Source organism: Elgaria multicarinata, chromosome 1, assembly GCF_023053635.1.
Source record: "Elgaria multicarinata webbii isolate HBS135686 ecotype San Diego chromosome 1, rElgMul1.1.pri, whole genome shotgun sequence".
NCBI lineage: Eukaryota > Metazoa > Chordata > Lepidosauria > Squamata > Anguidae > Elgaria > Elgaria multicarinata.
This window is the reverse complement of record NC_086171.1, coordinates 103,845,902-103,860,178: the sequence shown is the minus strand read 5'-3', so window position 1 is coordinate 103,860,178 and position 14,277 is coordinate 103,845,902. Positions and strand designations below refer to the sequence as shown.

At 39.9% G+C, this 14,277-nt stretch overlaps 1 protein-coding gene across 2 annotated transcripts in view; it reads right to left on the bottom strand.

Moving 5' to 3' along the window:
• Window positions 1-14,277, bottom strand: part of RALGPS2 (Ral GEF with PH domain and SH3 binding motif 2) — a 142,828-nt gene that overhangs the window by 103,105 nt on the left and 25,446 nt on the right. For both annotated transcript variants that reach the window (XM_063134320.1, XM_063134328.1), the window contains exon 2: window positions 709-843. In XM_063134320.1, coding sequence (XP_062990390.1) covers window positions 709-765 — 57 coding nt within the window. In that variant the 5' untranslated portion in view covers window positions 766-843. The remainder of the gene's footprint in view (window positions 1-708; window positions 844-14,277) is intronic.

Sequence of the window (14,277 nt, the reverse complement as noted above, 5' to 3'; positions counted from 1 at the left end):
ATAAATCATGACACGGTGTAATATGTCATGTGTTGTTGTTCATCTATTTACCTAATTTTTAGACCTGCTAAGGAACAGATAATTGCTATTATGTCCTGATAAGTAAAATCATACAATTCCAAGAGGGTGTACTTTCTTTTTCACATGACTGTAGCTGCTCCAAAAAGACCATCCTCATGCCACACAGAAATAGATTGGAACCAGTTGATGATAGCGTCCATTTTTTTAAAAAAAAATTAATTGAAGTTTACATTTATAACAAAAAGACGTAACATCCAATCACATCAAACATAACACAATCATCAAACATGGAATATCCTTAATACACACGATCAGCATCGAATCAAATTAATCAGGTAACACAGTGGACTGATTGTAACTATATATTCAGAGTTAGTGGAAAATATATCAAAACAATTTCCCCCAAAACTCTAATACTAGCAGATCTCTCAAGCAAGTTCCATGAGTTGATGGAGGTACAGTAATGTCCTTATTGATAGACAGCGTCCAATTCAAAGATTATTAAAATCAGACAAGAAACAGCATTAAGGCAGTACCATATGTAGAAGTGGGTAAATATTTCAGGACATACGTGACACACACATACTTTCCGCTTTATAGGTAGAGATAACTGGCTAATTAAAAACTGGCATGGCATTTTTTTTAAAAAAAGTTGACTATACAAGAAATTATTTATTGACTCCTTACCTCTGAAGCAGTAGCTGCAATATTAACATTGCTGGGCTGCCCATTCATTAGGTCCATACTGCCCACACCATTAGTGTTCTGTCCTACATTTGCAGCAATGGCTTTATTAATTCATCTTCAACTGAGCCATCATTCCTAAAATAAAATAAAAAAGTTATGGTTCCATAAGCCAAAGAAGTCAAATATCACTGAGAGCTATAAAAACGAACACTTGTTTTTTAATGGCTACTGTTGCTCTGCTTTAGTTGTGTTTTAATGTTTTTCTTCTTTTATTTTGTATCTGAAGGTTGAGCATGATCTTCAGGAAACAGCAAAACAGAGTAATTATTCAGTATATTGTTCACATTTATAGAAATCTTGAGTGATTAGAGATGTGGGTTTTATTATGCCATCACCCTGCCTCATTCATGGCGTTTTATGGGATATCATCTTCCATTATAACCCTGCAGTGTTTTCCCACTGCTTCTTTCATCACTTTTTTACCTGAGAAAATCGGTTAAGAAGAAAAAGAATAAACAGCTGCACAATGGCTTCTAATTGTTCGTGCTAGGAGCCTTCTGTCTGGAAGCAAGCCTTTCCTCACATTTTTACAAGTTACACAATTTACATTTTTTTAAAAAAAGTTATGTTTGGCAATAACCAGGGTTCAAAATTCCATTCTTCAGGCTCGCCATAGCAAGTATCCCACCCTCTTCTGGCTAGTGTGTCAAGCCCCAAATTTCCTTCTGATTTTTGAGTGGTGGAAGGTACCATTCCCACAGTTATGGTGTTCCAAGCACTGAAGAAGTTAACCAACTAACTAAATCTTTTTTGACCAGTGATACCCAACCTTAGAGGGATGTCAAAGTAGTTGTACATGCATGCAGAAGCTATTTGTTTTTTAAAAATTTGTTTTAAACAGGAGTAAAATTTTAGAAGAGTCGTGAAAATGATATTATTCCATTCTCAGGATACTGTCATTCTAAAATGGCTTTATTGGATTTCTGCTTTTAAAACACTGTTTTAGCTGTTTGGATAATTTTAATTTTTGATTTTATGCAATATGTCCAGAAAAAGTATATACAGGAAAATACCAAGCAAAACAGCTTTGAAAAGTGTCAGTTTCTTCTATTAAATTCTGTGTCATATGAATACTTAAGCTTCATCTCAGGGAGATGGGTGTACCAACTCTTGAAGGCAATATATTTGCTATGACATCATAACTATGGCACAGCCTTCTACAAACAGTAGCCTGCCAAGGTTCTTCTGTAATTACTTCTGCCTTGGAATTTACTAAAAAATGACATCTTCTTTCAGACATTTGGCAGCTGCAGTCTTCTATTTAAATGCGTAGCTTTATTTTTCTACGTTTCCTATCATTTTATATTATGATGTGCTTTGGTTAGGGTATTATTGTTGTTGAGGTTCATTAAAGTTATGTATCACTTCCCACCACTTACACACAAAATACAGAAATTCATGATTAATAAAACGGGGTAAAATACCCAAAATCAATTTAAGCCATAGTCAGCAAAATAAATACCATAAAAACATAATCTAAAAATAATACAATAAGAGAAGTGTTCATCCACAAATACATAAAATCTCCACTGTCAAAAGGTTTCCCACCACCACCATCACCCAGAAAAGCAATTTATTCATTGTTGTAAATAAATCTTTGATGAAATGAAAATGAAGTAGAAAAAGGAAATCCAGCACTAGTTTGATTGTCACCAATTGCTTAGCTAATTAGAGTCTACTTACACAAGGAATCGTTTGTTAGGAGTGTTGTTTATTTTAATTATTTTACAGAATGCATGTGTGTGCTGATATTTCAACATCACTTTAAAAGGATAGTTTAAAACTTTGATAACTGTAGATTTTTTTAAAAAAAGGTCTGCCTTCCATTTAATGCTCCATTAGTGCCATCTTGTGTTGAGAACAGATCTCTACAAGTTTTATTAGTCCTATTTTAACCACAGTGATTATTCTTTATGTACAGCTGGATGACCATAAGGCAAGATATGCACAGCTCTTTTGCTCATGCAGATCCCTTTCATGGTATAGAGCAAACAAAGAAGGCTCTAATTAACCATTGTCCAAACCAGGAATCTATGGTTACTAACTTCGGAGTAAATCAGAATACTGAAACAACTGCAAACCGTGAGACTTGTGGCTTCAATTATTTTGTCTTCCTTCAGACATACCTTCATGGGCATCAGATATACACAACTAGTCATTCCAAACAAAGTTCATATATGGTAAAGTAGTTGCATTCTTGTCTTCATAGAAATGTATGGAAGGAAGTTTTTTGCACATGGGAGATCAAAGTGCTGGGTGTAGAAGGAAGGCCTGATTTGGATGTACAATTTCCACTTCCTAAAAGTGATTTAAGATCCTGGTTAGTAAACTAACATTAAACCACTCTCTTTCAGACAACTGTAATTCAAGCTAACCAAAACTGGCTGGCTGAGGTGGATGGGCGGAGCATCCTGACATTCACTCCTGACAACTAACCTATATTTTAACAATCCAGGAAATGCAGGCCTGTACTGTAAGTCTGAACTGGTCTTGTTGTGTCCTAGCTCAGTTCAAGATCTGTATGGGATGCTGATTTGAAGCAATAGCACTTACTGGAAAGGCAGATTCACATCAAGCTATGCATGATCATATTCAGCTATACAGGATCACAACAGGCAAGACATGGCATGACCTGTCAGGACCTTGGGCATGTCACTGTGGCAGGTAGTGGTTGGAACTCATCCAAGGAGTGTTGTCTCAGCAACATGCAGCTGCCTTCTGAAGACTTATGAAAGCACACTGGCCTGGACCTTCTCCTAACCCCACCCCCTCTGATGAGCTGTCTGTTATTTTAAAGGGCCATTGCCCGATTCTGAAGTTGCTGGCTCCTACAACATAAGGGCAGTGAAGATTGCATGGGGGAGACCCCTCCAAGTCTGAAGAGTCTATGCTACCTTCAGCATCAGAGGCAGTATGCCTATGTACAGGGGAATATGAGCAAGAGGGTACTGCTGCATTCACATCCTACTTGTGGGTTTCCCACAGTCAGCTGGTTGGCCACTGTATGAACAGAATGCTGGTCTAGATGGGTCTTCGTTTGATCCAGCATGACTCTTCTGATGTTCCTATCTCCTCTGGTCTTGAAGGTCCTGGAGCAGCCAGCAATACTTCATTGGACAATTCCTCTTCCCCCGCTGAGTTTTCTTCTGAGCAAGAGGGGACTGAGCTCAGAGAACATGACAGGGACAATGACACCATCGCTAGTTTTGGATGTCAACATCTAAAGTTTCAACATCCCTGTTTGTGTGAGATATTGTTTTGCTTGTTTAGTTTTCATATTTTTACAGCATGCCTTAATGGCAAATCCCAGAATGCATGCAGGAAAGTAGTGTAATATCCAACAATGAGAAGACCATCTAGGACATTCTCATATCAATGAAATTACCTTTGACTTGATCAATGCAACTGGACATTTGCACACTGACATGATCAGGTGGCAGCTGTGCCCAGGAGTGCCTTTGCCAAGCTTGGCTAGTGTGCTAGCTGTGTCCTTTTGTGGGGAAGGTAGATCTTGTTGATCCATGCTTAGAATATTGTAACATGCTCCAAGTGAGATTGCCCTTGAAAAGTGTTCAGAAACTACTGTTAGTGCAAAACATATTGCTCTCTGAGGTGCGTTTTACAGACCACTGTCCTTGAAACAGCTGCACTGACTTCGTTTCTTAGCTACAAAGCCCTAAATAGCTGGGGACCACAATATTAGAAAAACAGCCTCTTCTTGTATGAGTCTGCCCATAATTTGCATATCATCAAAGGCCCAGTTACATGTTTCACGACCAGAGAGGTGAGGTTAGTGGGTATCAGATACATAACCTTTTACGCAGCAACACTCCGGTAATGGAATTATCTGCCCAAGAACAGTAAGTCAATCCCTTCTTTATTGTCCTTCAGACAGCAAATATATATATTATATGCAACTTTAAATATTCAGTATTTTTCACAGTCCTAATATATCTTGAGCTTGTAAAGCACCTGATATAGGCATAACTAATATGGCATCCTCTAGCTCAGATTTCCCCAACCTGGTGCCCTCCAGAACTTTTGAACTTCAACTCCCATCAGTTCCAGCCAGCATGGCCAATAATCAGGAATGCTGGGAATTGTTGCAAAAAAACAAAACCCCTGAAGGTCACAAGGTTTGTGAAAGCTGCTTTAGATAATTTCAAGAAAAGGAACACAAAAATCCAAAGGATGTTTCTAAATTTAGAATGTACTTTGTGAATCCTCTTCGCAAGGCAATTCACAATTACCTCAGAGAAATAAAATCACTCAATTTTCTCCACTCCAGTGGAGAAAATGTATGGCCTGTTACTTGATATGATAAATACTACTGAATTATATCCAACATGATAGTTTAGTCATGAAAATTAAATATAAATACATCTTTATACAAAGCTCTAGTCACATCCTTCATTGCATGCATCACAGTAGCTTAATCACTTTTATATGCAGCAAGCATTTCTTTCAGCAGAAATTACCATTTCTCCTTGTATCTCGCCTTTCCTCTCAAGGCAGTATACCATGGTGTTGTTATATGGAATTTTCACTAAAAGCTGTAAAGTCACATCGATCTGATTCTCATGTAACAACAACCCATGAATCGTTGCGCACAAGTGGAGAGAGCAAGCGCACTGCTTGCCTCTTCCACTTTTAAGCTCATTTGTAGATTTGCAGCCTAACATCTCCGAACCAGGATACTCTATAGAGTTTTTTTGTGGGATAAACAATCCAAAATTAACCAACTGTATGTTTGTAGGTTAACTCTGGGTTGTTTAACCCATGAATAACCCAAAGTTTCCAGGTTCAGATGTTAGTGTTTCATAGGTTGTTTTTGCTCCCTGGAAATGCACCCCTGGCAAATTGTGGGTTAACTAATTAATTAATTAGCTCATTATTTTCCACCAATGCTTCTGTTATATGGAAACATCAAAATAAAAACTATTTCAGAATTTCATTCGATTTCTACTGTAATTTTTTATTGTTTGTTAATGTTGCATTAGACAAAAAACTCAAGTTAACACATGTGCTCAATTTGAAGTCGCTAAGAAATCATATTAAAAACAAAAAAAGGAGAGACCTTTATGGTGGCTTAATGATGAGTTTATATACATATATGGTGGGCATGCCCTGCCTGCTATTCAATTTTTTTAGATCCAAGTACACAGAGACACTGAGCACTGAATATGTATTTATTTTATTATTGCATTTATATCCCACCTTTTTTCCTCCAAGGAACCCAAGGCAGCGTACATAATCCTCCTCCTCTCCATTTTATCCTCACAACAACAACCCTGTGAGGTGGGTTGGGCTAAGAGTGTATGACTGGCCCAAAGTCACCCAATGGGTTTCCATGGCTGAGTGGGGACTAGATCCCAAATCTCCCGACTCCCAGTCCAACTACACCACACTGGCTCTATGAATTCTTAGATCAGAAAATGATACCATTAGAAATTACTTAACTGAAAATCACATCACTAAATAGTCTCAAAATTATTAATAGCTGCAAAATTGTTATTACAAATTATTAAACAAGTTTCAAAAATACCAACCTACAGAGAATGGATAAGTATGGCAGCTACCTCAGTTTTAAAAACTAAATATGGTAGATGGGAAGCAAAAGAACCCTATATTTGTGACAGAATGGCATTGATTTTTGGAAAACAAAATATATAATTATACCTATTATATATTACATTATAAAAGTAGATTCTTCTTTATTTGTGTTAAAACAACTTCAGATATGAATTGCATATAAATTGTTATTTGTTATATCAAATGTTACCTTATTCTATTTGTAGATAAAGGAATAAAAAGATGTTCATAAAAATGTTTACCTAACTAATATTCAAACCTTTTAATCAATGCAAAAAGGTAGTGCCATATAGAAAAATATATGTACATCTAAGTTATATTTTTTTATGGTGGAGCCCTCATGGGATATCATCATATCCTAATGACCAAGCAGCTATATTGATATTTTATGGTATTGTGTCGTCAGCATCTGAAAGTGCAAGCCAATACACATTGACATGTATATTAATGCATGGTATCAGCCCACATCAAGAGAAAAGGAAAAAGCTGAAGCATTTCAAATGTATGTCTAAATCCACCCTATGTTAAAAAATGTAGACCCAACTTAACACATTATATTGTTTATTATTTTTTGTTAACTGCCTTTTTTATACTTTTATAGAAAGGCAGAACAAAAATGTTGATAATAAAATAGAAGACGTTGGCTAGCATGAGTCATTGATTATGGCAATCTAGAATTACACTGTAAATAATAATAATAATAATAATAATAATAATAATAATAGTTACCCACCTCTCCCTCTGGATCGAGGCGGGGTACAACACAAATGCAAATGCCATAAAATACATATAATTGATTAAAACATTTAAAACTAATACATTATTAAAAGCAGCACATTATGAAAAGGCATCTTAACTGGTAGGCCTGCCACAGAAGGGATCAGTCTTTATAGCTTTCTTAAAATCCAGAAAACTGTTAAATTGACGAATCTCTCCCAGCAGGTCATTCCATAATCTGGAAGAGGCAGAAGAAAAGGTCCTCTGGGTAATAGTTGCCAGCCTTGTTTTTTTTTGACTGGAATAAATTCTTCCCAGAGGACTTGAGTGTGCGGGGTAGATTATAAGGGAGAAGGCGATTCCGCAGGTAGCCTGGACCCAAACCATGTAGGGCTTTAAAGGTGATAACCAACACTTTATACTTCGCCCGGAAACTAATTGGCAGCCAGTAAAGAGATTTTAAAACTGGTGTAATGTGGTCACCCCTAGGTGTACCGGTGACCAGCCTGGCTGCCATATTTTGAACTAGTTGAAGTTTCCGGACTAGGCACAAAGGTAGCCCTATGTACAGCGCATTGCAGAAGTCGAGCCTCGAAGTTATCAGCGCGAGCACTACTGTCTTTAGGTCTTCCATCTCTAGGAAGGGGTGCAGCTGGCACAACAGCCGAAGCTGATAGTAGGCACTCCTGGCCATCACATCTATCTGGGCTGTCATTTGGAGTGACGGATCCAGAAGCACCCCCAAGCTGCGAACGCAGTCTTTCAGAGGGAGTGTAACCCCATCCAGAACTGGTTGACACACCTCCAAACCCAGGTTATGGCCTTTGACAGCAAGCACCTCCGTCTTGTCTGGATTCAGCTTCAGTTTCCTCATTCAGTTTTCCTCATCCAGCCCATTACCGCCTCTAAGCATTCATATAGGCCCACAGTTGCAGCCCTCCATTAAGGGTCAGAGACAGGGCTGGCTTAAGACATGCTGAGGCCCTAAGCCATGTTAAGATTCCATAAAAAATAAAGAAAAACATATGAATGTCCAGCACACGAAACATATACAGTACACTTATTTTTCTATAAAAGCTTTTGAATAACCAGTTTGATTCCAGTGTTGAAACTCTGAGGGACCTTTCTGTGACCAGAATAAAATTTCACCCTCAGTCAAGTCACTTTCAGAAATTTTCATTGTTAGAGTTATTATTATTTTACTTTGCCAATGTTACTATAAAAGTAGCCTTTAAAATGGCCTTCATATTAAATGAATTGGCCTTGGCCTCCTTGTGGCAATATAGTGGGTGAGGTGCATGCTGGGAGTTGTAGTTAGAGACATGCAAGGGAGCTGGAAGGGAGAAGAAGTGAGAGGGTGGAACAAGAGTTGCTGAAATATGGCCTGATGGATTAGTTTTCAGTTTTGCTAAGCTCCTGAAGTAAAGACGCTTTAAATCCTTGACTGGGTTTGGACAACATAATGACCTACAATGTGTTAAATAAGCCATGATGGGTTATTTAACCCATTATGGGTTAATGTGTCATCAGTCAGGAATTTTTTAAACCCACAGTGGGTTATTTGCCTGAAATAACCCACTCTGATAACACACGGTCGTCAAAGTGGGTTATTTATCCCACTGTGATTTATTGTGTTGTCTGTCATGACCCATGGGATTAATTTCCTCATCTAGAGAGTCGCTCAGGAAGAGCGATCCTGATTGCTGTGGCCACTCTCTCTGCAATGGATACAGCAAAACAGTTGTAGCACCTTCCCCTGCATGTAACTGCACAGGGTTTTAAAGGCGGATTGGGTGCCTCCCAACTAGGGGAGGCTTCCTATGAACTTTAGTCCTGATTCTGCAAATCTCTAAAGGTTTTATTTATGCCACCCCCTTTTCAGCGCATCCAGGATTTCCCCACCTTTTCATGTAATTGCATAGGGTTTTGAAAGTGCGTCGGGTGCCTCCAGACTAGCCACAGCTGTGATATAATGAATGAGTGAAACAGCGCCACTGCTTGGGTGGGAGGACTACAGTAGGCAAGGGGAAAGGTCAGATCAGACACAGGAACTTAATAAGCTATGCATAGTAGCTTATTAGGCTGGTCGAGTGGTGGGCCATTGTGGACTAAAGTGACGTCCGAACCTGCCCCTTATCTCTGGTAGCTTGTATTCACAACACCTGCCCATATGTTCGGGGGGGGGGGCAGATCACTGAAGCTTGCTACAGGCCTGTGTGGTGGCATATGGAGGGTCTTCTCTAAATTCTGAGGTGAGGCTGGGCAACCCGTGAATAATGTGAGTAATCCAACATCCCTGGAAGGGAAATTGATGGGACTGAGTGTGGACACGGATGGGAGGTCAAGGTTCAGAATTTTGATGGTGGATTTGATATGAATAGTTATTTAAGCCAAAGTGATTTCAATTACAATAAATCTTCGTTACCTCCTAATATGAGGCCTTAAGCCATGGCTTACTTTGTTCCTAAAGCCAGCACTGGTCAGACATATGAAACACTTTCCACGATTATAGTCAGAAATTAAGGGGGCAGTAGCTTCTATTGTTTATACTCAGAAAACAGCTCAGAGAATTGATCTGAAACTGGCAGCATAGGAAAAATCAATCTAAGTATGGCCTGTGCCAATTCTGAGATAGCAAGTTTAAGAAATTGCTTGTTTATGAGGGCTTAAAGTTTGAGAAATGACTTCTAGCATTTTGAAAGGTATTGTCTGTTCCCTTTCTCACAAACGTCATTACAGTGAAACATTATTGGCCAATTTCTTGATCTCTACAGCATCTTTTGGGAAATTGTTTGTTGTATCAGGTCAGGGAGGAGGTCTAGTACATGCTGTACCCTAATAGTACTGTTAACATGGTAGAATTTTTTACCCCAGACACATTTTATCCTATGAGAGTTCATAAGAACCTTCACTGGACATACCGAGAATGATCTTTCAGGAGGAAGGGAGTAGAATGCGAGGAATTATGACTGGTTACTAGGGAGATAGAATAGAAGGGGAGGAGGGAGAGTAGTGAGCAGGAGAGGAGAGAGTTATTACAATCAGTTAAGGTTTCAGGTAGTTGGGAAACAGAGTGGTTTGGCAGCGGGGAGTGGGGGATAGCTGTAGCATGAATTTTACTTTTAATATGTTATTTATGATGCTGTTTTATTATTCTGAGGGGTGGACCAAACTATGGGCTTTTCTAAAAGTGTAATTTAAAAGTTAACACATTCTGAAATCCTGTTTTCCTAGCATTTTCCCTGATACAGCTGCTCTCTAGGACTGCATATAGAATTACATTTTTATTGAAACTCAAGTACATCATGTTTGAGACACAGAAAATAGTGTGCTTTCCTATGAGATGTGTTCAATAAAAATGTCAACACAGTGTGTGGCCACTGTAAACAAACTTCCAGTAGCACACTGCCTTTATACAAATCTATGGTGTGAACACACTTAGAATACTGTGTACAGTTCTGGTCACCACACCTAATAAATATAGGTGGGGAAAATGCAAAAAAGAGCAACTAAAATGATCAAGGGGCTGGAGCATCTCCCCTATGAGGGAAGGTTACAACATCTGAGATTGTTTAGCCTAGAAAAAAAGAAGGCTAAGGGGAGACATGACAGAGGTATACAAAATTAGGTATGATGTGGAAAATGTGGATAGGGAGACAGTTTTCTCCTTCTCCCATAATACTAGAACCCGAGTTCATCCCATGAAGCTGATTGGTGGGAGATTCAGGACAAATAAAATGTAGTACTTCTTCACACAGTGCATAATTAAACTATGGAATTCTCTACCACAAGATGTAGTGATGGCCAGCAACTTGGATGGCTTCAAAAAGGGGTTGGATAAATTCCTGGAGAAGGCTATCAATGGCTAGCCGATGGTTTTGTGCTTCCTCCAGTATCAAAGGCAGTAAGCCAATATGCACCAGTTGCTGGTAACTTGGGTGGGAGGGTGCTATTGCACCATGTCCTTGGTCTGATCCAGCATGGCACTTCTTATATTCTTAACTTCATGTCCCAGAATTCTTTAATTCATGCTGGCATTTTTTGTGAACTTGCAAGAATAGGGTGACCATATGAAAAGGAGGACAGGGTTCCTGTATTTTTAACAGTTGTATTGAAAAGGGGATTTCAGCAGGTGTCATTTGTATATATGAAGAACCTGGTGAAATTCCCTCTTCATCACAGCAGTGAAAGCTGCAGGAGCTATGCTAGAGTGACCAGATTTAAAAGAGGGCAGGGCACCTGAGCTTTAACTGTGGTGATGAAGAGGAAATTTCACCAGGTTCTTCATATATACAAATGACACCTGCTGAAATTCCCTTTTCAATACAACTGTTAAAGATACAGGAGCCATCTCCTCCTTTTCATATGGTCACCCTATGTATGAAGCCATTTCTGTTGTTAAATTTTTAGGATCCAGAATAAGAAAATTTTCTTTTTGACCAGAAGATATGTGAGTAAATAAGCTAACCTTAATTTATAGGTTTACTAGCTGATATACCTGGCGTTACTCGGGGGACCCTAAGATGTATGTCTGCAAGGTAATCATCTTAAAGTAGTAGGCAGGTGCTAGGCCTGTGAGATAACTTTTAAACGAATTAAATTTGCATTTTCTTTTTTTCTTTTACCCCGTCACTCTCACAGCTCTGAATGCTTTTAGACATGGTGCTAACTTACCCAATGGGAGTCCTGCTACTGAGGCTCAAGGGAAGTGAAGTCTGGCTGAGCCAGTTCATGCTACACTGTGCCTATACGTAGGCCGTGAGAGAGCCAGCCGGCTGACTGTCGGTTAGCTTGGTTGTTGCTGTTGGTGACAGCCCTGGAGCTACGCCCTCCTCCCCTACTGCTCCCGATGGTGCCTAGCAACTCAGGCAGGCAGGCAGCCCCAGGCGCTCTCCCTTCAGGCCCAGGATGGCGAGCCACTTCCAGATGATGGCTGCCAAAGCCCGATAAATCTTCCCTCCCGCCCAAGGCATGTTGGGAGCTGTAGGCACAAGCCTAGCTCCCTGAATAACGTGTTAATCTTTGAACACTATCTGAAGTGTGGTGGGAGACAACTGGAGAGCGGGCCTTCTTAGTTGCGGCACTCTGCTTGTGTATTTCTTTTTCCCAGGCATGCTGCCCTAGCGACTGCATTGATGGCTTTTATGTGCTAAGTGATTCCCACCCGCCCCCAAAGCCTTTTAACTTGGTGAGACTTTTTTTATGCTGTGCCTTTTTTTCCTGTTATAACTAAACCACAACATTCTAAGACAGATGCAGGAATTAATGAATAAAGTTCATGATTTTTATTTAACAGCCTGACTATACCATTGCAACAGAAGAGTGAATGGAGAAAGGATGGATACCTGCGGCTAGAATGGAATGGTGGGCGGGGTTAGTGACAGTTGGGGGGAATCTGCACGTCGTTCTCAGGGCGCTTCCATCCGCCCCCAGTGCACCCCGAAAACGATCGTGTAACTCGCCTGTAAAAGAGCCGAGGAAGAAGCGTCCTTGCCGGCGCCGCCACCCAACACCCTCCTCGCCGGCTGGGATGGAGAGCTCGGGGGAAGAAGGCGGGGTGGAGAGCTCTACACCCCGCCTTCTTCTGCCGAGCTCTCCGAGCTCGGAGTTGTAGGCATAAGCCTACTGGGAGTTGTAGGCATAAGCTTTAATTTTTATTAAATTCTTTAAAAAATACTTAAAACACAAAATTATATGTAAGCCGCTCTAGGAGTCTTTTTTTTGCTGAGGAGCGGCATAAAAATACTTCAATTGAATATATTTTATGTAATTTCAAACTTTAGATCTGTTCCAAAGAGACCATTGAGTCTTGCTGGGGTTCCCACATCCACCTACCCCACACACAACAGTTTCGAAAGTTCTCCTTAGGCCTTGACTATGAGGAAGAGAAAAGAGTGTCTAGCAGGGCAGAGAAAAGGGTTGGTTCCAAAAAGGGTATTATAAACACTACCTGCTTGTGGAGCTTTCCATGTGGCCCTTTTGGTGGCATTATTTACTATTTACTATTTAATAACCAACATGAAGACAAAGTACAGATGCAACATTCACAATCACAACATTCACAATCTTCTAAACATGCTTAGGAGGGAGATTTAGAATGTGCCACCTCAGGCATGAATTCCTATAATCATGGGGTTACTTTATGCCTACATCAACAAAAGTTAGATTACTGCAATGCTTTCTATGTGGGGCTGCCCTTGAAGATTGTTCAGAAGCTGGAGCTTGTGCAAAATGCAGCAGCCAGATTGATAACTGGAACTAGAAGGTCTGAGCACATAAGACCAATTCTGGCCCACTTGCACTGGCTGCCTGTATATTTCCAAGCCTAATTCAAGGTGCTGGTTTTAACCTATAAAGCCTTACATGGCTTGGGACTGCAATACGTGATGAGACACCTCTCCCGATCTGAGCATACCCAGACACACTATGATCAACATCTGGGGGGCCCTCCTAGTGTTACCTCTAAGAGAGGCTCAGAAGGTAGCAACAAGGGAGAGGGCCTCCAACTATTGAATGAGCTCCCCACAGAGGCCTGCTTGGCACCAACATTGTCATCCTTTCAGTGCTAGGTTAAGACTGCCCTCTACTCCCAGGTGTATGATGGGGCATTTATTCCAGTGCCTAAACAGGTCTAGCATTTTATTGAAACTGATTTTAGCTGTCTAAATTGTTTAAAATTATGGGTATTTAAATGTTTATGCTGTATTTCATGCTGTATTTTTAATGCTGTATTTTATTGTCTTATGAACTGTTGTAAACTGCCCAGAGAGCTTCAGTTTTTGAGCAGTATAGAAATGAAATAAATAATAATGCAGGGGTGGGCAACATGTAGCCCATAGTTTGCATCTACCCCCTGCCACCCCAACACAGTACCAAAATAAATGGAGGTAAATATATGTATGGCAAACTACTAGGGAATGTATATTGTAGCAGTTGGCTACTAAAAATCAGCGGCAAATTGATTATTTTTAAATTTAATTTATTTATTTTTTGCCACCAGCAGCTCTCCCAAAGTTGCCCATCCCTGACTTAAAGCAAGTCAAGATTATTGCATAACCATGGCTTGCAATGCAAATCAGGGAAGAGTGAGAAATCTGATGAGGAAAAGGGGGTAGTAAAACAGAAGTTGACCCTGTGGTACAATTCCAATCTCCTAACCATGATCAAGAGATCTGAAAGTTTAAAAGGGCACTGAGACAT